The 23,785-nt window shown below is 69.8% G+C and overlaps 3 protein-coding genes across 5 annotated transcripts; 2 read left to right on the forward strand and 1 right to left on the reverse strand.

Annotated features, from left to right (window-relative positions):
- Nucleotides 1-447: 447 nt before the first annotated feature.
- SYPL2 (synaptophysin like 2) lies at nucleotides 448-5,773 on the forward strand. Of its 3 annotated transcripts, none has more exons than XM_087761900.1 (6): nucleotides 448-633; nucleotides 1,378-1,449; nucleotides 2,875-2,999; nucleotides 3,488-3,689; nucleotides 3,783-3,974; nucleotides 5,370-5,773. In XM_087761900.1, the coding sequence occupies exons 1-6, from the start codon at nucleotides 583-585 to the stop codon at nucleotides 5,496-5,498; spliced, it is 771 nt and encodes a 256-aa protein (XP_087618026.1). In that variant the 5' UTR covers nucleotides 448-582; the 3' UTR covers nucleotides 5,499-5,773. The 3 variants fall into 3 exon arrangements, with proteins under 3 accessions (XP_087618026.1, XP_087618027.1, XP_087618025.1); XM_087761901.1 differs by having other exon boundaries at nucleotides 5,427-5,773; XM_087761899.1 differs by lacking the exon at nucleotides 5,370-5,773 and having other exon boundaries at nucleotides 3,783-5,166.
- Nucleotides 5,774-8,235: 2,462 nt separating this feature from the next.
- Nucleotides 8,236-15,750, forward strand: ATXN7L2 (ataxin 7 like 2). The gene is made up of 11 exons (XM_087761852.1): nucleotides 8,236-8,390; nucleotides 10,329-10,403; nucleotides 10,549-10,653; nucleotides 10,843-11,029; nucleotides 11,113-11,399; nucleotides 12,177-12,259; nucleotides 12,385-12,626; nucleotides 12,721-12,901; nucleotides 13,039-13,160; nucleotides 13,827-14,670; nucleotides 15,427-15,750. Exons 1-11 carry the CDS (start codon nucleotides 8,267-8,269, stop codon nucleotides 15,439-15,441), a joined length of 2,265 nt encoding a protein of 754 aa, XP_087617978.1. The 5' UTR covers nucleotides 8,236-8,266; the 3' UTR covers nucleotides 15,442-15,750.
- A 903-nt stretch (nucleotides 15,751-16,653) lies between these two features.
- Nucleotides 16,654-19,458, reverse strand: AMIGO1 (adhesion molecule with Ig like domain 1). Its single transcript, XM_087761878.1, has 2 exons — nucleotides 19,329-19,458; nucleotides 16,654-19,144 (listed from the first exon to the last, which is right to left on the reverse strand). The coding sequence occupies exon 2, from the start codon at nucleotides 18,918-18,920 to the stop codon at nucleotides 17,385-17,387; it is 1,536 nt and encodes a 511-aa protein (XP_087618004.1). The 5' UTR covers nucleotides 18,921-19,144; nucleotides 19,329-19,458; the 3' UTR covers nucleotides 16,654-17,384.
- Nucleotides 19,459-23,785: the final 4,327 nt, after the last annotated feature.

Here is a 23,785-nt window from a genome sequence, read left to right on the forward strand (position 1 = left end):
GCCTTTCTATTGGTCCTCCCCGCCCGACGTCTAACCAATGGGTGAATGGGGAGGGCGGGCTCGGTGAGGCGGCGGGGATTGGAGGGAGGGAGAGGAGGGGCGTGGTCATGGGGAAGGGGGCGTGGCCAGAGCGCTAAAGGGGCGGGGCGAGGCGGGCGCGCCGGCGGTACCGGGCCGGTGGTACCGGGAAGGGGGTACCGGGGAGGGGGTACCTCGGGATGCCCCCGGGTCCTGCGGGACCGTGCAGGCACCCAGCTCCCGGTGCGGTGCCGACAGCCCCGTTACCGGCCCCGTTACCGGCCGGAGGCCGGTAACGGGGCCGGTAACGGGGCTGTCGGCGCGTCCCCGGGGCTCCCTGTCCCGTTCCAGGGCGGGTCCCATCCCGCTGGGGGCCGGGTCCTCGCTGGGCGGAGGGACCGGGGGGGAGGCTGTCCCGGGGGTGTCCGGGGGCGGGCCGGGGGCCATACGGAGGGCGGGGCGGTGCTGCCCGCCCCGGGGGCTGTGGGGTTCCCGGTGGCGGCTCTGAGAGCGGAGCGGTCCCAGCGGGTGGCGGAGGCAGCACCGACCGCCCCCGGCCCGGCCATGTCGGAGCCCGGAGCCCCCGCCACCGCCGACAAAGCTCCCCGGCTCCAGGTAGGGCTCCGGTGTGATCCCCACTCCCCGGTGCCCGGGGCAGCCTCCCGGGGCGGCCCCTCGGTGCCCCGGCACAGTTCCCCGGTGCGACCCCCGCTCCCCCCATGCAACTCCTGCTGCAGCCTCCCGGTGTCCCGGTGCAGCCCCCGCTACCGCCGCCCGGTGCCACCCCCGGTGCAGCCCCCCAGTGTCCCGGTGCAGCCCTCCGCTGTTCTGGTGCCGTGGCCGGTGCAACAACCCGGTCCCCCGGGGCACGTCCCCCCCGCCCGGGGCAATTCCCGGTGCCGCCCCCCAGTCCCCTGGAGCAGCCCCCCCCGCCCGGAGCAGCCCCTTGGAGCAGCCCCCCGGTCCCCCGGAGCAGCCCCCTGGTCCCCCGGGGCAGCCCCCCGGCCCGGAGCAGCCCCCCGGAGCAGCCCCCCGGTCCCCCGGTGCAGACCCCCGCCCGGAGCAGCCCCCCCGCCCGGAGCAGCCCCCCTGCCCGGAGCAGCCCCCGGTGCAGCCCCCGGTCCCCCGGAGCAGCCTCCCCCCGCCCGGGGCAATTCCTGGGGCACCCCCCGCTCCCCCGGAGCAGCCCCCCCCGGTCCCCCGGTACAGACCCCCGCCCGGAGCAGCCCCCTGGAGCAGCCCCCCGCTCCCCCGGAGCAGCCCCCGGTGCAGCCCCCGGTCCCCCGGAGCAGCCCCCCCCCCCCCCCCCCCGGTGCAGCCCCCGGTGCCGCCCCGGCTCCCGCCGCTCTCTCCCCGCAGGACCGCGTCCTGGGTGGGGTGCGCTGGGGCCGCCTCCAGGAGCCCCTGGGCTTCATCAAGGTGCTGGAATGGGTGAGTCCCCCCCGCCATCCCGGGCCTGAGCCCGGCGCCAGGACCCCCCCAGCACCCCTGGGTGCTGGTCCCCGGGGACCCCCGTCCAGCACCCCCCCCCCCCCCCCAGATTTGGGGTGTCCCATTGCTTTCCTAAAGCCCCCCCTGGGACAAGGGGACCCTGAACCCCCCCTGCCCCTCCGGAGCGTCCTCCACCCCAGCACCCCGGGCGTGGGGACCCCATCCTGGGGGGGCTCCGGGGGAGGTGGGGTGCGAGGCCGCCCGCGCGCCTGGGTTCGGGCCACGCGACCCCCCCGGTGACCTTGAGCAGGTGGCTTTGGCCAGCCGTGCCGGAGGGGACGGTGACATCGGGGTGCCGGGTCCCCATCATTCCCACGGGCTCGGGGGGGTGGGGCACAGGGGGGGTGGGCGGGGAGGGGGCCTGGGGGTCAGCGGGCCCCAGGAGGGGGGACCCCGACGACGGGGGGAGCCAAGCGCCCGCGGCCCCGGCCCGGCCGTGCTATGAATGGCTCCGGGATTGGATTTCAGGGCGGCATTTCTGCCGCACGGCCTCGTCGTGGCCGGGGGGCTCCCAGCCCGCCCCACGCCCCGGTGCCGGCGCTGGGGAAACTGAGGCACGGGGTGGGAGCTCAGCCCCGGGCTGCGAGGCTGGACCCGTTTGGGCATCTCCCACCCGGAGGAGCCGGATCAAGGGGGCTTTTCCCCCCATCCCGCGGCTCTTTGCTTTGGATAATCCCAGCCGGGGAGGCGCTGGGGCCGCTGTGCAGGATCAGGCCCTGCGCACACAGACACCCCAAAACTGAAAGCGGGTGGGAAATCCCCGGCGCGGCCGCCAACGCTTCTGCTTCAACCGTCGGTGCCGTACACGGGCCTGCCCATCCCCACGGCGTCAGGCCTGCCCATTCCGCTTCCCCCCTTCACCCGGGAAGCCGCGAGCTCAGCCGGGATGAGTTGCCAGAAAACTATTTGGGAATCGCGTTTTCCCGGCACCCTCCGCCGGAGACGAGAGCGGCTCAGCGCCGAGGAACGGGAAATGGCAGCGGTGGCTCCGGCGGAAGGGGGACCGATGGGGTCCCACCGTGGGGATGCTCCCGGCTTGCTGGAAACCCGCTCCGGCACTCAGCACCGTGCCTAAAATTAAGAAGGATTAAATGAATTAATTTTGCTGCCCCCCTCCCGGAATTATCGCCCCTCACCGCTGCCGCATTTCACCCCCCCGGCCGCAAATCCCGGTGCCGGCGGCAGCCCCGGCGCTGGCGCAAGAGGCCGACAGCTGCGGGGTGGCAGCTCGCCCTGCACCGCCGCAGCCGCCGTGACTCAGCGCCGAGGGGTGCAAAGCCGGAGCGGGGCGGGTTGGGTGCATCCCACCCCAGGGTGGGGGGGTCCCCGGGGTCCCGAGCCTCCCTCCCCCCTCCTTTCCCGCAGCTCTTCGCCATCTTCGCCTTCGGGGCCTGCGGCTCCTTCAGCGGCGAGACCGGGGCGACGGTGAGATGCGACGGCGAAACCAAAGAGATGAGCGCCATTTCTGTCCAATTCGGGTACCCCTTCAGGTGAGGGGGGCACTGAGCCCGCACCCCCCCAGGAACGCGGCCCGGTGCCTGGCGTGGCTCCGCAGCGAGCTGCGGGGGGGACGTGGGGTGCTGGGGTGGGGTTAAACCCCATCCCCGCTGCCGGGACCCCCGTGGGACCGCGGCCACGCTCCCTGCGGACCGGGAGGTGCCGCGTCCGGCTGGGGACTCTGCACCCCCCAGCACCGCCAGGCATCGCCCGGCTCCGGTTCCTGACGCCATCCGGGGGGATCCTCGTTAATCGGGGAAGGCCGGGATGGAGCCGGGCCAGCCGTGAGCCACGGTTTTAACCCCTTCCCTCGGCCGCTGGCACCGTGCCGGGGCAGCGGACCACGGCAAAGGCTCCAGGTTCCGTCCTGGCAGCGGGTCCGTGCCCTCCCTCCCGGGAGACCACCCCAGCGCGGCAAAGCCGTCCCCATCGTCCCCTCCATTCCCGGGGCCACCCGCCATCCCCGCTCCCGCTATCCCAGGTTATACCAGATCCCCTTCGAGATGCCGGACTGCGGGGAGGAGCCGGAATCCCGCACCCTTCACCTCGTCGGCGATTTCTCCGCTCCCGCCGAATTTTTTGTGACCCTGGGGGTCTTCTCCTTCCTCTACGCCATGGCGGCTCTGGTGCTTTACCTGCGCTTTCATTCCCTCTACGGCGAAAATAAGAAGCTCCCCTTCGCGGTAAGGCGGCTGCATCACTCGGGGGGGACGGGACGGATCCTGCCCCGCTCCCCGCCAGCACCGGGGCTGAGCCCGGTGTCCCCATCCCGACAGGATTTTTGCATCACCGTTTGCTTCGCCTTCTTCTGGCTGGTGGCGGCGGCGGCGTGGGGCAAGGGGCTCACCGACGTGAAGGCGGCCACGCGGCCCGCCAGCCTCATCGCCGCCATGGCGGTCTGCCAGGGCCAGGAGGTGGTCTGCAACGCCGGCGCCACGCCGGCCATGGGGCTGGCCAACATCTCCGTGGTGAGAGCCGGGCGCCGGGGCGCGCCGATGCTCGCGCGCGCGCGGGGTACGGGCACGCACGCGCACGTATTCACACATGGGCGTACATCTGGGCACGCACGTATGGGCACATACATTTATTTCTTTGCTTGGGGGAGAGATTTACGGGGCTTCAAGCAGAGCTCAGCGGCTCGCAGCCCTTGCGGGGGCACACGCGTGTGCACGTGTGCATGCACGCGTGCGTGCACACGTGCACACACCCCCACGTGTGGACGCCTGCACATGCTTGCCGAACCCCTGCACATGAACACGCACCCGTGCACACGCGTGTTCACGTGAAAATGCACATGAATACGCCGTGCGCACAGGCACGTGCACGCATGCACACGCACGGGCCCTCGTGTGCGCACACGCGTGCCGGATTCCCGAGCTCAGCCGGGAGAGGGCGGTGGAAACGCGCGCCCACACGCACTCCGTGCCCACGGTGCCGACTCCACGCTGGCCCCACGGGACGTGGGACCTTTCCTGCACCCCCGTGAGACCCCCCCAGCCATAGGGGACCCCCACGCCGGGGGGGGGGCGGTGGTGATGCAGCCCCTGGCATGGGCGCGTGGGGTGCATGGGGCACGTGGGGTGCATGGAGTGCATAGGTTGCATGGGGTGCACAGGGTGCATGGGCTGCAAAGGGTGCATGAGGTGCACGGGGTGCGTGGGTTGCATGGGGTGCATGGGGTGCACGAGGTGCATGGAGCGCATGGGATGCACAGATTGCATGGGGCACACAGGGTGATGGGTTGCATAGGGTGCACGGAGTGCATGGGGTGCGTGGGGTGCATGAGGTGCATGAGGAGCATGGGATACATGGGTTGCACAGGCCCCACGGGGCTCGGGTTGCATGGATGCATGGGGTGCATGAGGTGCATGGGGTGCATGGGTTGCATGGGGTGCACAGATTGCACGGCATGCATGGAGTGCATGGGATACATGGGTCGCATGGGGCACATGGGTTGCATGCATGCATGGGGTGCACGGGCTGCACGGGCTGCACAGATTGCACGGGGCACACAGGGTGATGGGTTGCATGGGGTGCACGGGGCGCACAGGATACATGGGTTGCACGGGGTGCAGGGGTTGCATGGATGCACAGCGTGCGTGGGGTGCACCGATTGCATGGGAGACATGGGTTGCACGGGGTGCAGGGTTGCATGGATGCACGGGGTGCGTGGGGTACACAGATTGCATGGGAGACATGGGTTGCACGGGGTGCAGGGGTTGCACGGATGCACGGGGTGCGTGGGGTGCACCGATTGCATGGGAGACATGGGTCGCCCGCATGCCCAGGGTGCTGGGGCTCACCCCTGGGTGCCCCCCACCGCTGTGGGGGGGTCTCTCCTCTCTCCCCCCCCCCCCCCCCAGCTCTTCGGCTTCATCAACTTTCTGCTGTGGGCCGGGAACTGCTGGTTCGTGCTGAAGGAGACGGCGTGGCAGGCGCAGGCTGCGCCCCGCGACAGCGCCGCCGAGCAGGGGGCCATCGACAAGCAGTAGCCACCCCGGGGGTCCCACCGTCCCCGGGGCCCTCGCGCCGGCCGCCAGCCCCGGGGACGGGGTGTCGCTGGCCCCGGGGTTGGAGACGCGGGGTGGTATGGATGCTATAGGGCGTGCGTGGGGGGATGCGTAACCCCGGGTAGGGGGCATTAACCGCTGGATATAGGGGGCTGCGGAGCCCCGGGTGTCCGTGCTGTATAGGGGGGCTGGACGGGCCACCCCGGGGCGTCCGCGGCTGTACGGGGGGCGTATAAAAGTCCTGGGTACCAGCTCTATATAGGGGTGCATATAACCCCGGTGTCTGGCTCTGTATAGGGGTATATACAACTCCTGGATGACCCGCTGCGTATAAGGGTATATATATATAGCCCCTGGGTGTCTTGCTCTGTATAAGGAGCCTTATATAGGGGGTATATACCCCACCTGGATGTCCCGCTCCCATATAAGGGTATATATAGCCCCTGGGTGTCTTGCTCTGTATAAGGAGCTTTATATAGGGGGTATATGCAACTCCTGGATGTCCTGCTCCATATAAGGGTATATATAACCCCTGGGTGTCCACCTCTCTATAGGGATATATATATATAAGTCACAGGGGCCCAGCTCTGTACAGGGGCTATATATAACCCCTGGGAGTGCTGGTCTGTATAGGGGTAACTCCTGGTGTCCTGCTCTCCATAAGGGTATAGATAACGCCCAGAGTCCAAAGGGGATGTATAAGGCCTGGGTGCCTTGTATATATATATATATCCCAGTAGGGGAGGTATAGTAACAGCTGGATTTCTACCTCTGTATAGGGATGTATGTAACGCCTGGGTGCCCAGCTCTATATAGGGGCTGTATGTAACCCTGGGTATCCAGCTCTATAGAGGGAGTAATTAAATGCTGGATACCTGTGGATGTATAGGGGCTATATATAACCCCTGGGCATCCTGCTCTCTATAGGGGTAACTCCTGGGCATCCTGCCCCGTATAAGGGCTCTCCAACTCTATAGGGGGTATATAGCACTTGGATGTCCAGTTCTGTATAGGGATGTATATAAGCCCTGGGTCCCCAGCTGGATATGGGAAGCGTATATAACCCCTGGCTGTCCAGCCCTGTATTGGGGCTATAGGTAACCCCTGGGAGTCCAGCGCTGTATAGGGGTGACCCCCAGCCCTGTATAGGCAGTGTATGTTGCCCCTGGGAGTCCAGCCCTGTATAGGGATAACCCCGGGTCCCCAGTCCTGTATAGGAGGTATATATAACCTCCAAGTCCCCAGCTCTGTATAGGGGCTATATGTTGCCCCTGGCTGTTCAGCCCCATGTAGGAGGTATATGTAATCCCCGGGAGTCCAGTTTTGTATAGGGGTAACCCCTGGATCCCCAGCTCTCTATAGGGCGTGTATATAACCCGTGGCTGTCCAGCTCTGTATAGGGACAACCCCCAGGTCCCCAGCCCTGTATAGAGGGTATATGCTGCCCCTGGCTGTCCAGCCCAGTATAGCAATAACCCCGGCTCCCCAGCCCTGTATAGGGAGTATATATCTCTGCTGGCTGCCCAGCCCCATATAGGGATAACCCGGACCCCCAGACCCATGTCGGGGTATACGGACCCCCTGGCTGTCTGGCCCCATATAGGGATATAGGGACCCCTGGCCAACAGTGCCGTAGAAGGATAACCTGGGCCCCCAGCCCCCTATAGAGGTATATGGACCCCCAGCCCTATATAGGGGTATATGGAACCCCTGTCCCCCAGCCACCTATAGGAGTATATGGATGCCTTGGCCCCCAGCCCCATAGAGGCAGTGTATGTCACCCCTGGGCCCCCAGCCCTCTATAGGGGTATATGTCACCCTGGCTGTCCAGCCCCCTATAGGTGTATACGGACCCCGGGCCCCAGTCCCATATAGGCAGTATATGTCGCCCCCAGGCCCCCAGCCCCATATAGGGGTCCATGGCCCCCAGCCCCCTGTAGGGGTATATGTCGCCCCTGGCTGTCCAGCCCCCTATAGGTGTATATGGACCCTGGGCCCCAGCCCCCTATAGGAGTACATGGACCCCAGCCCCCTATAGGCAGTATATGTCACCCCCAGGCCCCCAGACCCATATAGGTGTATATGGACCCCGGCTGCCAACCCCCTATAGGGGTACATGGACCCCAACCCCCTATAGGGGTACATGGACCCCAGCCCCCTACAGGCAGTATATGTCGCCCCTGGGCCCCTGGCCCCATATAAGGTGTATATGGACCCCAGGCCCCAGCCCTCTATAGGGGTCCATGGCCCCCAGCCCCCTATAGGGGTATATGTTGCCCCTGACTGTCCAGCCCCTGATAGGTGTATATGGACCCCAGCCCCCTATAGGCAGTATATGTCGCCCCCGGGCCCCCAGCCCCGTATAAGGTGTATATGGACCCCGGCCCCCAGCCCCCTATAGGCAGTATATGTCGCGCCTGGCCCCCTGTAGCTGTATATGGACCCTGGGCCCCAGCCCCCTATAGGGGTATACGGACCCTGGCCCCCTATAGGGCTCCGTGGACCCCAGCCCCGTGTAGGGGCCCACGGACGCCGTCCCCGCACACCGCCCGGGGGCGGCGGGGGTCCCGGTGCGGGGCCGGTGCGGGGCAGCCCCCGGGGCGGGGCGGGACTACACCGCCCGTGGTGCCGCGGGGCGGGCGGGGGCGCGCGGCGCATGCGCGGGGGCGCGCGGGGCGGGGGCGGCGGCGGCGGCGGCGGCGGCGGCGGCGGCGGCGCGGGGGGGGCGCGCTCCCGCGGCGGCGGCGGCGATGGCGGCGCGTGGGCGCGCAGCGGCGGCGATGGCGGCGGAGCGGCGGCTGCCCAGCCTGGACGAGTTCGCGGGGCAGAGCTGGAGCGCCTGGGTGGAGCGGGCCGGGCCGCCGGCCGAGCCGGGTGAGGGGCGGCGGCGGCGGGGGCGGCGGCGGCGGCGGCGGCGGCGGCGGGGGCGGGCGGGGGGGCTGCCGCGAACGGAGCCGCGCCCGGCGCCCCCCGGTCCTAGCGCCGCCGCGCGGTAGGCGGGCAGCGGGCACTGGGAACCGGGCACCCAGCACGGGGAACTGGGCACCCAGCACCGAGCACTGGGAACCGGGCACCCAGCACCGGGCATCGGGCACCCAGCACCGGGCACTGGGAACCGGGCACCCAGCACGGGGAACTGGGCACCCAGCACCGGGCACTGGGAACCGGGCACCCAGCACCGGGCATCGGGCACCCAGCACCGGGCACTGGGAACCGGGCACCCAGCACCGGGCACCCACCATCGGGCACCGGGAACCGGGCACCCAGCACGGGGAACTGGGCACCCAGCACCGGGCACTGGGAACCGGGCACCCAGCACCGGGCACCCAGCACCGGGCACCCAGCACCGGGCACTGGGAACTGGGCACCCAGCACGGGGAACTGGACACTCAGCACCGAGCACTGGGAACTGGGCACCCAGCACCGGGCATCGGGCACCCAGCACCGGGCACTGGGAACCGGGCACCCAGCACCGGGCACCCACCATCAGGCACCGGGAACCGGGCACCCAGCACCGGGCAGCCAGAGCTGGCACCGGGCTCCCCATCCTGGTCACTGGGAACCCTGTGCCCATTTACTGGGAGCCAGTTACTGGGTGCCAGATATCCCCGGGTGCAGCGGGCACAGGGTAGCCCAGACCAGGAACGGGGTAGCCCAGACTGGGAACCAGTTGCCGCCGTTAGCCTGGATCAGGCAGAGGGCACTGGGTGCCCCAGGCGGGGAACCGGGCATCGTGTGCCGGGTACCGGGGTACCCTGCACTGGGAACTGGGAACCGGGTACTGGGGAGCTGCGCACTGCCCCAGTGGGCACCGGGCACTGGGACCAGGCACCTCAGGGCGGGCGCTGCCCCACCGGTGCCCCGTGGCGCGGGCGGCGGGCACGGCGCAGGGGCACGGCGCAGCTGGATGGGGCGCGGGCACTCCTGGCGCGGCTGCGCACAGCTGGGCGCCCACTACGGCACGGCTGGACGTGACTGGGCGCCCAGTACGGCACAGCTGGACAGCATTGCATATCCAGTATGGAACAGCTGGGCAGGACTGGGTGTCCAGTATGGCATGGCTGGACAGGATTGGTTCCCGGTATGGCACAGCCCAGACAGGACTGGGTGCCCAGTATGGCACAACTGGATGGGACTGGGCGCCCAGTATGGTACAGCCTGATAGGACTGGGGATGGACTGGGTGCCCAGCGTGGCACAGCCAGACAGGACTGGATGTCCAGTATGGCATGGCCAGACAGGACTGGGCGCCCAGTATGACACAGCCAGATGGGACTGGGCACCTGGTATGGCTGGGGATGGACAGGGCACCCAGTTTGGCTCTGCTGGATGGGACTGGGCAGCCAGTATGGCACCGCTGGCCCAGTGGACACTGATTCTCCCACAGCAGAGCCCGGTGCAGCCGGCTGGGGCCGGGACACCCGCCTGGCACGGCCAGCGAGGACACGGGCTGCGGGCCCACGGCCGGATGGGGACAGGGGTGTCCCCAGGGTGTCCCCGGGAAGCGGGGCCGACCCCGGTCACGTCCCTGCCAGGACGGGGCTGTCCCCAGGAGCACCCGTGCCCCACGGGCGGTGGGCTATCGGCAGGGTCCGGGACGGGGACCTCGGAGACGATGGCGCGCCGCGGGGCCGACGCTGATCCCGGGATGGATCCGTCCCTCTGCTCTAATTTGAGCCGGTTTAATTGGTCCGGGAGTGGCGGCGCTGCCGGCGATGAGGACTCGGCGGCTGCGCCTGATGCTGGACGCGGCCGGGGGAAGCCGGGACCGGCCACGTGCCGGCCGCTGCTGATGGGGTTTTGTCTCCGGCAGGATCAGGGTCGGAGCTGGAGGAGAGCGGGAAGAGCGGCAGCAAGAAACTGGACGCCATGACCCTGATTAAGGAAGGTAAGCTCCCTCCTTTGGGGAGAAAACCCGGCGTTTCGGGGCCGTGCTTGCCCTCCAGCCCGGACCCTCGGGCTGCGATGCTTCTCCCGGCACAGAGAGCCGGTGGGAGCCGTGCTGCGCAGCTCACCGAACTCTCGCCCCGCAGACATGAACATCTTCGGCCACTGCCCGGCTCACGACGAGTTTTACCTGGTGGTTTGCAACCACTGCAGCCAGGTGGTGAAGCCCCAGGCCTTCCAGAAGCACTGCGGTGAGCCGGGGGGGCTCCGGGCACGGCTGTCCCCGCCACGGCATCCCCTCCGGCGCCAGGAGGGACATGGGAAGGCAGCCGGGGCTGGCCGTGCCGGCACAGCCCAGGGTCGGGGGGCTCACGGCGGTGGGACCCCCGGCGTGGGCTAATGCCAGGCTTTCCCCATCCCATCCCACCCTATCCCGGCAGAACGCCGCCACGGCCCGCTCAGCAAGCTGTACGCCCGCGCCGCCGCCAAGTGCCACGTCGCCGTCAACGGGCAGCCGGCGGCCGGCGGGACCCCCGGCACGGCCAAGGGGCTGCGGGAGAAGCCCCCGGGTGCCCGCGGGCGAGTCCAGCCCCTGCCCGAGCGGCCAGACAAGGACAACAACCTCTGGTGAGCGCCGGGACGGGCGGCTCTGCCCTTTCCGTGCCGCGGGGCCGCTCTGACCCCCTTGCCCCCCAAAATTCTCTCCCCAGCTTGTTCGTGCCCGTGGTCAACCTGGAGAAGATTCCCAGCATCCCCAAACCGGACGGGCACGGGATCAAGGTGCCCCCCAAAGCCGTACCCACCAACTCCAAGGAACCCCTGGGGAAACCCGCCACCGCCGCGGTGCCGAAAGAGCCCCCGGTGTCGGCCGGGGTCGGGGGGGATTCGGCGATGCCCGCCGACGGCCCCGGGTGCAAACCGGAGAGCGCGCCCGCCCCGGGGGAGAAGGACGCGGGTGCCTCCAAGCCGCCCCCCAGGTCCCACAAGAAGCTGGCGCGTGAGTCCCCCTTTCCTTGCCGGCAACGGGGTGGGGGCGGCAGGTCGGTGCCGCGCGGCACCGGATCCCGGCGTGGCATCCCAGTCCCGTTATTTCGGCGGCCGGGTCTGGCAGCGGGGTAGGTACCGAGGGGGCATCTCCCACCTCTCCTCCTGCATCCGGAGGAGCCGTGCCCTGACCGCAGCTCCGTTCACCCGGCAGGTTTAGGGTCTCTGCCCGCGGTGCCGGCTGGCCCGGAGGAACGGCGGCGGCGGCGGCGTGCGGCAAGAGCGTGAGCCAGGGTTGAACCCCCCCCTCCCCGGTGTCCCCCCCACCCCAACCCCAGAAATGGGAGTCGGACAGACGCCGCGGTGCTCGCGGGCACGCTCGGGCGACAGCGAGCGATGCCGTTAGCAGAACCCAAGCTGGGGGCAAAAGTGGGGGGCTCGCCCCGGGGAGGGGGCGAAGGGGGGGGCCAGGAGATGGTGGCCCCCCGCCCCACAGAGAACGACTCTCGGGGCTGTTGTCCCCCTCCCCGGAGTGGGGATGCCGCGGCCTCTCGCTCCGAGGAGGGGGGGTCTCCGGCTCCGGCCCTGGCCGGGGTGGGCTGGGGGTCCCAGTGAGGCCGTGCCCCCCCCCCCCGCCGCCACCGCTCTCATCCCGCCGTCCACACCGGTGGATATCTCAACCGGGGCTGGACGTGGTGGGGGGCAAAGCGCTTGCTGCCCCCCCACCCCCTCACCGCAGCTGGGCCCCCCGGGCCCCCCCCGGCATCCCGCTGCCTTCCTCTGCCCGCAGGCAAGGAGTGCGACCTGAACAGGCAGTGCGGCGTGCTCAACCCCGACACCAAGAAGATCTGCACCCGCTTGCTGACCTGCAAGGTAGCGGGGTACCGGGGTGGGGGGGACACCGTCATCCTGCCCAGGGGGGGTTTGGGGGGTGGGGGGGTCCCGGTGGGTGTTTTCTCGCCCCCCCCCGACCCCCTCTTCGCTGTCACCCGGCACAGATCCACTCGGTTCACCAGCGGCGCGAGGTGCAGGGTCGGGCCAAGGACTTTGACGTGCTGGTGGCCGAGCTGAAGGCCAGCTCCCGCAAGGGCGAGTCCCCGAAGGAGAGGAGCCCCCCCGGGAAGGAACCGCTGCCCCCCCTGCAGCAGGACCCCTCCTCGCTGCCGCAGCCCCCCGCCGGGCCCCCCGGCACCTCTCCCTGCCGAGCCAAGCTGCCCCACTCCCACTGCCCGCTCCCCAGGTGAGGACCCCGGCATTCGGGGGGGGGGGGAGCGGGACAGACACCCCCATATCGGGCACCCCAAAAATCTCTCCCCGCCCCCTCTCCGGTGCAGGGCCCGGCTTTCCTCCGACAGCGACCCCGAGGACGCGCCGGCCGCCTCCGGGGAAGGGGGCACGGGGGTGTTCCCCTTCCCCCTGCCCAAGGGGGGCAGCCGGGTGTCGAGCGAGGAGAGCGAGGAGGAGGGGGGCGAGGAGCCCCCCCGGCCCCCCACGCGTCCGCCGCGGCCCCAGGCGGTGAGTGAGGGGACCCCAGGGTGGGACGGAGACCCCCCGGCCCCGTGCCGGGTGGGCTGCTGTGGGTGGGGGGTTTGGGGGGGGCCGTGCTGACCGTGTGCGTCCCGTGTGACACCGTGTGTGTGTCCCCCCCCCAGTTCTGCACCTTCGGGAGCCGCCTGGTCAGCCCCGGCTGTTACGTCTTCAACCGGCGGCTCGACCACTTCTGCTCGGCGCTGGGCTCCATGCTGGAGCGGCACCTCAGCTCCCACATGTGGAGGTGAGGGGGGGGCGGCGGGTGCTGCTGGGTGCCAGGGTGCAAAGCCACCCGGCCCCAAGGGGGGGGGTTGCCCACCCCGGGGTCCCAGCGCGGCAGGGACCTGGATTGGGGGGGCAAGGATGGGAGCGGGGATTTGGGGGGGGTCTCGTCTCACCCCTCCCCACCTGAACTGGGGGGGATGTAGCAGGGATGCGGGGATTTGGGGGGGTCTCGTCTCACCCCTCCCCACCTGAACTGGGGGGAACATGGTGGGGATGGGAATGGGGATTTCGGGGGGTCCCATCTCACCCCCTCCCCACCTGAACTGGGGGGAACATGGTGGGGATGGGAGTGGGGATTTCGGGGGGTCCCATCTCATCCCCTCCCCACCTGAATTGGGGGAGACGTAGCAGGGATGCGGGGATTTGGGGGGTCCCGTCTCACCTCTCCCCACCCAAATTGAGGGGGGCATAGTGGGGATGCAGGGATGGGAGCGGGGATTTTGGGGGGGTCCCATCTCACCCCTCCCTGCCTGAACTGGGGGGGACGTGGCAGGGGTCAGGGATGGGCATGGGGATTTGGGGGGGTCCTGTCTCACCCCTCCCCACCTGAATTGGGGGGGGGATGCAGGGATGGGAGCAGGAATTTGGGGGGCTCTCGTCTCACCCTTCCCCTCCCCTCCCACAGGAAGATCCCTCCGGCCGCCGAGCCCCCTCCCCACACCACCCCGGCCCCCCCAGCCCCGCCGCCCCCCTGCGGCCCCTCCGCCCCGACACCCTCACCCCCTCCACGGACCTCAGCGGCAGCGGCGGCCCCCCCCGGCACCCGGGAGGGCCGGGTCCCCGCCAGCCTCAACTACACGGTGGGGTCCCCCCACGCCGCGGCCGCCTGCAGCCAGCCCGAGTGCGGGGGGGGCGGCAGCCAGTCCATCACCTCCCCGCTGCCCGCCAACATCCCCTCGCCCTCCTTCAGCAAGTTGCCTTCCACCAAGGCCAGCAAATCTTCCCGAGCCCGGGAAGCGGCCGGCGGGATGGATCCGGATACCCGCAAACGGAAGCCCCCTCTCGCCGCTGGCGGCCCCCCCTATAAACGGACCTGTTCGGGGGACGGCATCAAAAGCAAAAATCCCGGCTGCCAGGTTTCGGCCCCCCCCGGCAAAACGAAACCCACCTCTCCGGGTTGTCCGGCTTCTTCCTCCGCTGCCGTCCTCAACGGTACGACGCGGGTGAAACGGCTCACCCCCCCGGACTGCCGCGGCCCCCCCGGTGCCGCCGCCGTGGACCCCCGAGGTTCGCCGCTGCACGGACCGGGGGTGCCACCGCCGCCCCCGCCTCGTTGCATCTCCGAGGACGAGGTCAAGAAGCGCAAGAACGCGGCCACGTATTGCCGACCCGTCAAACCCAAGCCTGCGCCCCCCCTGCCCGGCCCCCCGCCGCCCCCCGGCCCGGCCCCCCCCGACTCGGGGGGCTCCGTCCGCAGGAAGAAGCCGGGGACCCCCCTGGGCTTCGAGGAGAAGCGGAGCGCCCTGAAGGTAGGGCTGAGATGGGGGGGGGGTCCTCTGCTGAGATGGGGGGGGGGAGCGGGTGTTTGGGGTGCTCTGGGGGCGCGGAGCGGCGTCAGGGTGTGACGGTGGGCAGCGAAATGGGGGGACCCCCCCCAGGGCCACCAGCACCCCCAGGCGATGGGGGGGGACCCACCTCTGCCCAGGGCTGAGGGCCGCTTGCGTGCACCTGAGGGACACCCTGGTCCCGGGGAGGGGACGCCACGGGGACGTTGTGGTCTCAGTCTGGGGGGCACCATGGGGGGGACGTGGCCCCGGGTTGGGGATGATGGCATGGGGACCCTCTGGGGATGGCCGTGTCCCAGGCCAGGGACACCATGGGGACCCTCTGGGGACCCCCTGTCCTCGGCTGGGGGACACTGGGGGACACTGGTCTTGGGTCACGGGTGGTGGGTGCAGTGGGGACCCGTGGCTCTGGGCGGAGGACACCATGGGGACCTAGGACACCCATGTCCCAGGGGAGGGACACTGTGGGGACCCTCTGGGGACCCCCTGGCCCCAAGTAGGGGACAGTGGGGGGGGACACACTGTGATCTTGGGTCCTGGGACATCCTGGGTGTGGGTGGTGGATGAGGTGGGGACCCTCGGGGGACATGTTTGTGCGTGGTGGGGGATGCTCCCTCTGGGGACACCCTGACCCTGGGCAGGGGACACCGTGGGGACACCCTGATGCTGGGTAGGGGACACCACGGGCCCGGGGTGACCCAGCGCTCTCCTCTCCCGCAGTCCAAAGCCCATTAACGGAGGGGCCACCGGGGCCACCCCCCGCGTCCCCACCGCGGGCGCGAGGAAGCCCCCACCGGAAAAATGCCGAAAAGCTGATGTTGGGGGGGGGGGGGAACAAAAAAAAAAACCAACAAAAAAAGCCCCAACCCCCCCCAAGGAAACAAAAAGAAGAAGGAAAAAACCCAACCTCCAGAAAAATACCTCAAGACTCTCAGTTCTGTTCTCTTGCTGCTAAACCAGCCCCCCGGGAGAGGAGGTGGCCACGGCCGGGGGTGTCCTGGCCACCGGGCCATCACGCCGGCTGCGGCCGGCCGCGGATATTTATAAGAATTACTATTGCTGTTTTTTGTTTCTTTTTTTAAAAAAAAAAGAAAGAAAGAAAAAGAAAAAAAAAAAAAAAAGCCAGGTATTGCGGCGGGGGGGGGAGGGGGCGGGCGGGCTGTGTCCTGGGGTCCCCGTGGTGTGTGGGGACCGCGGGGTGTCCCCAGGAGCCCTGCGAGGGCAGAGCAGGGGCTGGGTGTCCCCAGGTCCCCGGTGACACGGGACGGGGCAGGGATGAGGTGTCCCCAAGGGAGGCCAGCAGGGGCTGGGGCTGCAGGGACAGGGGACGTCCCCAGGCTCGCGGGAGCCGTGAGGGGACAGAGGGACAGGGGTGGCCTTGGATCTCCCCACAGGGACAGGGGGTCCCCGGGAGCCCCGCAGGGACAGGGGTGGCCCCGGATCCCCCCCATGGGGACAGGGGGTCCCTGGGAGCCCCGCAGGGACAGGGGTGGCCCTGGATCTCCCCACAGGGATGGGGTGTCCCCGGGAGCCCCGCAGGGACAGGGGTGGCCCTGGATCCCCCCCATGGGGACGGGGGGTCCCCGGGAGCCCCGCAGGGACAGTGGGGTCCCCCTTCCACCAGGCGCCTTGGGGTGAGCACAGGGGGGTGAGCGGGGTGAGCCCCCCCCAACCCCTTTCTCCCCGCGCACCCCCAGCATCCCAGATGGGGACCAGGGCAGCAGCAGGGGAGCCGGCTCAGCCTGACCCCGCTGCCACCGGCCTGACCCATCACGGGGTCCCGCAGGGCTGGCGCGGTGGCACTGTCCCTGTCCCTGACCCCCCCACGCCCAGCGAGGAGACCCCATCTTGGGGACGACCCCGTTAGCACCCCGAAACCGGGCGAGGGCTGCGCAGGCACGACGGGGAAACATGTTTATTTTGGCCAAGGCATCAGCGGGCAGCTGCCAGCGCGGGGGGGACGCGGCCCGGGGCGGGGGGGGGGGACATGGGGGACACAGGCTGGGCTGCGAGGGTGCAGGGGGTACCCCCATTTGGGGTGCTGGAGCCCCCAAGGTCCCAATCCCTGCAGGGTGGGGGGGCTCTGCTTGCGGCTGTGGGTTGCATGGGGGGGCCAGGAGGGTGTTGGGGTGGGGGTCGTACCCCGGGGGGTGACATGGCCCTCGTGTCCCTCCCTTGCCGAGCGCTGGCCGGGGTGGCACATGCTCCCCCGGCGGGACTCATGCTTCGCCATACGCATGCCGGGGGGGGTGGCGACGCGGGGAGGGTCCTCCAGGGCCCAGCGTCGCAGCACGTGGGTGTCCCCGGTGCCACCATCCCCGGGGGGCACCCGCTGAGCCGGCCCGGGCACTGTCACTGTCACCCGCAGTCCTGCGGGGCCCGGCGGGCAATGGGGCCGGTGGCCCCCGGCTCTGTGGCCACGTTGTCCCCACAGGAGCCCCCTTGTCCCTCGCAGTCCCGTGGTGCCGGCGTGGTGGTGGTGACCTTGGCGGAGGGCGGTGTGGGTGGACAGCAGCGATGCAGGGGGGTGATGGCATGTGTCACTCCCAAGCTGGGGACACGGCGGCGGGGGTCCAGGCTGCCCCCCCCTGCCCGCAGCGCATCCATCGGGGACCGGTCCCAGTGGCGGTGGGGACGGGGTGTCCCTGGGGACCGTCCCCGTGATGTCCCCCCCGCCTCTACACCACGATGGGGGTGTCGGAGAAGACGGAGCTGACCGAGTCCGGATCCGACACCTTCCTCTGCGCCTTGGGGCCGTGCCGGGGGGGCGGCTGCGGGGTCCCCCCCACCTCGAACCTGCCGTTCTGCCCCAGGCCGGTGGCGGAGGCCGAGCGGGACCGGCAAGGCTCCCCGGGGACACCGGCGGCGTGGTTGGGGGTGGCGCTGAGGACGGAAGAGTTGATGCTGTCGTCGCGGGGAGCCGGCGGTTTGTCGGCAGCGCGGCAGCAGCAGCAGCGGCAAGGGGTGAGGTACAGGTAGATGAGCACCAGCACCACGCTGAGGATGCAGCCCACCAGCGTGGTGTAGGCGGTGTTGAGGGTGTCGTGGGGACCGTGCAGGGTGAAGTTGTGCACCAGCAGCTCCACGTAAAGGGTCTCGTTGAGGAGGGGACCCGCCACCCAGCAGGCGTAGGTGCCGGCGTCCTCGGGGCGCAGCGCCCGCAGCTGCAGGCTGCCGTTGGCCAGGAGAGCGGCGCTGCCGTTACCCCCTTCCTCCAACACCCGTTCGCCTCCCGGCGTCACCCAGTGCCGGCTACGCACCCCCCGCAACCGGGTGTCGCAGCTGAGGGTGATGGTGTCACCCAGGTGGGCTTCCAGCACCGCTTCCCGCGCCTCGCTGCAGTTGAGCGGTTGTCGGCCGGCCAGGGCGAGGATCCCGACGGAGGTCGAGGTGGTGGGCAGCACGCACCGCAACTCCTCCTGGAAATCCATCACGGCGCTCAACCGGCGGCGACGACCGCGGGCGACCAGCTGGAAAAGCGGGCAGTCGCAGACCAGCGGGTTGCCGTGCAGGTAGAGGCGGTCGCGCAGCCAGGCGGGCAGCGCCTGCAGCTCACCGACGGGCAAGCTGCGGAGGTGGTTGGCCGAGAGGTCGAGCAGGGCCAGCTGGGGCAGGCGGCTGCCATCGCGCAGCAGCTCCAGCGGGAAGCGGGCGATGCGGTTTTGCCCCAGGTAAAGCTTACGGAGCCGGCTGAGGTTATCGAAGGCGGTGCGATCCACGGCAGAGATCTCGTTGTTGTAGAGGAGGAGGACCTCCAGCTCGGTGAGGTCGCTGAAGAGGTTCTCCTCCAGCGCCCGCAGACGGTTAGAGGAGAGGTCCAGGTGCCGCAGGTGGGGGACGTGGGCGAAGGCTTCGGTGGAGACGAAGGAGAGCCCGTTGTGGCTGAGCAGCAAGGCGTGGAGGTGGGCCAACCGCCCCGGCGCCCAGTCGGCGCGCAGCCGGCTGACGTTGTTGTGGCTGAGGTCGAGGACGGCGGTGAAGCGAGGCAGCGGGGCCGGCACCGCGCTCAGCACCGCCTGCGAGCAGCTCAGGATGTTGGAGGCGCAGACGCAGCGCGGGGGGCAGCTCCCGCCCGCCGACCCCCACGGCGACAGCAGCGCCAGGGCCAGCAGCAGCGGCACTGGCGGCAGCGGGGTCCCCGGCCCCCCAACGCCCGCCATGGCCGTGCTCTGCCCCGCGGCGTCACGCGGGTGCTGGGGACGGGGCGCCGGCATGCCCGCGACCCCCGGCACGGGGTTGGCTTGCACGGGGTGGCTTCGGTCACCCGGTGTCACAGCATGCACCGGGCTCGCCACTCACTTGGTGTCACGGTGCAGGGTGGCTCGGTCACCCGGTGTGGCAGAGTGGGGTGGCTTTGTCACCCGCTGTCACAGCATGTGCTATGGGGTGGCTTCGGTCAGCCGGTGTCACAGCATGTGCCAGGCTAGCTGCTTGCCTGCTGTCACAGCACAGGGTGGCTTGGTCACCCGGTGTCACAGCACAGGGTGGCTTGGTCACCCAGTGTCACAGCACGTGCCAGGGGGTGGCTTTGGCCACCCAGGGTCACGGTTAGCTGTTCGCCTGGTGGCACGGGGTGGCTTCGGTCACCCAGCGACACGGCGTGCACCGGGCTCGCTGCTCACCCGGTGTGACGGCGCGGGGTGGCTTGGTCACCCGGTGTCACAGCGCGGGGTGGCTTGGTCACCTCGTGTCACGGCGTGCACCGGGCTCGCTGCTCACCTGGTGTCATGGCACGGGGTGGCTTTGTCACCCGCTGTCACGGCGGGCCCGTGGGTCGTTGCTCGCCCCGGGGCTCCCGCCCGCCGCAGCCCCGCTCCCCCCCTCCCCGCTGCGGAGGCGGCGCCGGCCCCCCCGGCCCCGGTCCCCCCCGCCCCCCCCCGGTCCCAGCCCCGCTGCGGACGGAGCCCGCGGGAGGATGCTCGCCGCCCCCCCCGCCCCCCGCTCCCCGGGGCGTTACCGGGGCCTGGTACCGGGGCCGGTGCGGAGGAGGGCGGCCGGGGGAGGCCGAGCGGAACCGAAACGAGCCGAACCGGAGCGAAACGAGCCGAAGAGAACCGAACGAGGCCGAACCGAGGCGGGAGGAGCCGAGTGGGGCCGAGCGGCCGAGCCGAGCCAGGCCGGGCCGAACCGAGCCGAGCCGAGCGGGCCGGGCCGAGAGGAGCCGAGCGGAGCCGAGCGAGGCCGAACCGAGCCGAGCGGAGCCGAACCGAACCGAGCGGAGCCGAACCGAACCGAGCGGAGCCGAACCGAGCCGAGCGGGGTCGAGCGGAGCCGAGCGGAGCCGAACCGAGCCGAGCGGGGACGAACCGAGCCGAGCGGAGCCGAGCGGGGCCGAGCGGGCCGGGCCGGGCCTCGCGCCGGCTGCAGCGCGCACCCGCGGCCCCGGGACGGGGTCTGGGGGCGGCGCCCCCCGCGCACGGCCCGTCCCCATTGGCTGCCGCCGCACCGCCCGCGGCCAATGGCGGCAGCGAGCGCTTAACCCCTGGTGGGCCGCGGGGCGACCCCCGGCTCAGCCCCCCGGGACCCCGGTGCCCGCGTCACCACCAGCCCCGCGGCGTCCCCGTCCCCGTCCCCATCATCCGCATCCTGGTCCTCAGCCTCATCCCCATCCTCGTTCTCATCCCCATCCCCAATCCCATCCTCATCCCCTCCCCATCCTCATTTGCATCCCCATCCCCGTCCCTGCCCCTGTCCCCATCATCCCCATCCTCATCCCCCTCTCCATCCCCATACCCCTCCAGATCCCACCCCATCCCTGTCCCCATCCCCATCATCCCCATCCCTGTCCCTGTCCCCCTCTCCATCCCCATACCCCTCCCCATCCCATCTCATCCCCATCCCATCCTCTGTCCCCATTCCCATTCCATCCCCATCTCTGTTCCCGTTCCCATCCCAATCCCCATCCCCATCCCCATCCTCATCCTCATCCCCATCCAATCCCCTCCCCATCTCATCCCATCCCATCCCCATCCCTATCCCCATCCTCATTCCCATCCTCATCCTCATCCCCATCCAATCCCATCCCCATCCCCACCCCCGTCCCCATCCCTATCCCCATCCTCATTCCCATCCTCATCCTCATCCCCATCCAATCCCATCCCCATCCCATCCCCATCCCCATCCTTATGCCCATCCCTATCCCCATCCTCATTCCCATCCTCATTCTCATCCCTATCCCTATCCCTATCCCTATCTCCATCCCCATCCCATCCCATCCCATCCCATCCTCGTCCTCATCCTCATCCCTGTCCTCATCCTCATCCCATCCCATCCCAATCCTCATCCCTGTCCTCATTCCCATCCCATCCCTGTCCCCATTCCCATCCTATCCCCATCCCTGTCCCCACCCCAGCTCTGTCCCTGCTGCCCCAGCACCTGCCCCACCCCGCGGTGCCGGCCCAGACCCCCCGGCACCGGCCCACATCCCCTGACACTGGCCCAGACCCCCCCATTCCAGCCCCAATTCCCCAGTACCGGCCCCATCCCAGTGCCACCCACCACCCCTAGGACGGAGGGGACACATCCTGCCCCGGGGTCCCCGCCGAGGGACCAGGCAGGGTGCCCCGCACCCCTCGTGTCTCTGCCTCCCGGGCGCAAACATTTCTGCCATTTTTTGGGGGTCCAAAATCACGGGGAAAGGAGCGGGAGCAACCCGCGCCGCGATGCTGGGGGGCGGCAATGAACGGGGAGCCCCCTGCAACACAGAGCAGGGTGTCCCCAGGGTGCCCCTGCACCCGTGCCCCCCCCCGGCCGGGTGCCACCCCTGATGTCCCCCCCTCGCCGCCATCGTCCCCCTCGCCGGCTGCCGGGCCGGTGACAGGGAATTTTGTCCTTCGTTCGTCCTCAATTTCTCTGTTTTAATCCGGGTGCTAATCCCTGCTCAGCACCCGCTGCCCAGCCCGGCCCCCGCCCAGCACCCAGACCCCCCACCCGTGGGCTCTGGGTGTCCCTGTCCTTGTGCCACCGCCGTGGGGACCTGGCGGGGACCCAGGCGTCCTGGCGGGAGCCGGCACAGCACCGTGCCCCCGGCGGCGTGCCAGGCAGGATCGGTGCCGGCCGCCCGGCTGCAGGCATGTGCGCTACACGGGTGTGCACGCGTGCCAGGGTGCACAAACAGGCAGGCACACACATGCCTGAGGGTACGCACGCACGCTGGAGACACGTGCAGACACGCATGCACCGGGCACACACGCGTGTGCGCCCCCTGATCACACGCGCGTGCAAACCCGCCGGGTTCGCAAGCGTGCGCGCGCACACGGATGCCCCCACCGTACGTGTGCGCGTGGCCACACGCACACAGACTGGAGACGCACGCGTGTGCGCACACGCGCCCCCAGGCATGCGCACACGCATGTGCGAACACGCTTGCCCTCCGTGGCCAGCCAGGGCTCTCCAGCTGCGCACAGCTGGTGCAGCCAGTCAGTCGTGCCAAGGTGAAAGGGTGCTGGGGTGCCGGGGTGCCGGGGTACGGGTATGCCAGGGTGCCAGCATGCCTGGATGCTGGGGTGCTGGGGTGCAGGGGTACGGTACCCCAGGGTGCTGGGGTGCTCAGTACCAGGGTGCCAGGATGGTACAGTGCCACAGTGCCATGATGCCATGGTGCCGGGCTGCTGGGGTGCCAGGGTCATAGGGTACTGGGGTGCCAGGGTGCTGGGGTGCCGGCGTGCTAGGGTGCCAAGATAATGGGTGCTGAGGTGTCAGGGTGCTGGGATAGTGGGGTGCTTGGGGACTGGGGTGCCAGGGTGCTGGGGCGCCAGGGTGCCAGGACAAAGGGGTGCCAGGGTGCCAGCAGTGCCAGGGTGCTGGGGTACAGGAATGATGGGGTGCCAGCAGTCGCAGGGGGGTGGGATGCTGAGGTACTGGGGTGCCAGGGTGCTGGGATGTTGGGTTGCTGGGGTGCCAGGGTGCTGGGATAGTGGGGTGCTTGGGGACTGGGGTGCTGGGGTGCTGGGATGATGGGGTGGCAGGGTGCTGGGGTGCCAGGGCACCATAAACCCCATAATGCCAAGGCAGCCCCCCAGCACCCACCATGCCGAATCTCCCAGGGGTCTGGCTGGGCTGTAGGGTGGGGGCCAGCAGCCAGCCCCTTTTTGGGGGGCAGGACCTCCCCGGGGGGAGCTGGGGGGGGATCCAGGTCTGGGGCTGCACGAGGGGGCCCTGGGTGCCTGGTTTTGGGGGGCCTGCGTGGTGCGGTGCCAGGGAGGGTGCCCAGCGCAGCTGGGGCAGAGGGCCCGGGGGTGCGCGGGTGCCCCTGGCGCTGGGGGGGGGTCTGCGCCCGGCTGCAGGGCGGCACAGGGGGGGACGGGAGGAATTTGCCGGCGGCTGCGAGGCTGCGCTGCGGCGGCTGAGCCACCTGGGCCCTGAATTATTGATGCTCCGGTGGCAGGAAACAGCAAAGCCATAAATCTGCCCGCGCCGGCGCTGACACCGGCGTGACGGGGCAGGAGCAGCCCTGGCTCCCTGCCTCAGTTTCCCCAGGGAGGAGAAAAACCCTCAGGGGCCCATTCTCAGGATGCACCCTGCGCGCCGGGGGTGAGGGGGTGCGGAGACCCCCCCCGCTCTCCTTTCTGGACACCCGGAGTGAGGGAGCGATGCTCCTCGCAACTGCGTCCTTCCTGGCTTGCGGGGTGCAGGTGCGGACCCCTGAAACATTGGGGTGCTGGGGAGCAGGATCGATCCCTGTGCTCTGCTGCATGGGGCAGGGGATGGACCCAGGGCAGGCGGGGGGGATGCGAGGCAGGATGGGTGCCCCTACGGATCCCTGGCACTCCCGCTCACCGGGACACCGTGTGCCGGCATGACCGGTGCCCGCGGTGACCGGGGAGCCACCGGCAGCCATCGCCGGGCCCCGGTACGACGGGGCCGGTTCATCCGAGGTCCCGTGTTTCTAATCTGGTTTGGATGGGTTTATTTTTGGGTCCTCGTAACCTAGCAATGGGCACGTGACGTGCGGGGCCTGCGGCAGGGATACGCGTCGCCCGCCGGCCGCTTGCCACCCTCCGTGCACCGGCCCTGGGGATGGGGCCCGCTCGGCCACGCATCTCCCCCCGGGCACCCACTGGATGGGGTCCAGGGCACC

This window comes from Nipponia nippon, unplaced genomic scaffold (genome assembly GCF_047370975.1).
Source record: "Nipponia nippon isolate SJK-2023a ecotype South Korea unplaced genomic scaffold, ASM4737097v1 scaffold_25, whole genome shotgun sequence".
NCBI lineage: Eukaryota > Metazoa > Chordata > Aves > Pelecaniformes > Threskiornithidae > Nipponia > Nipponia nippon.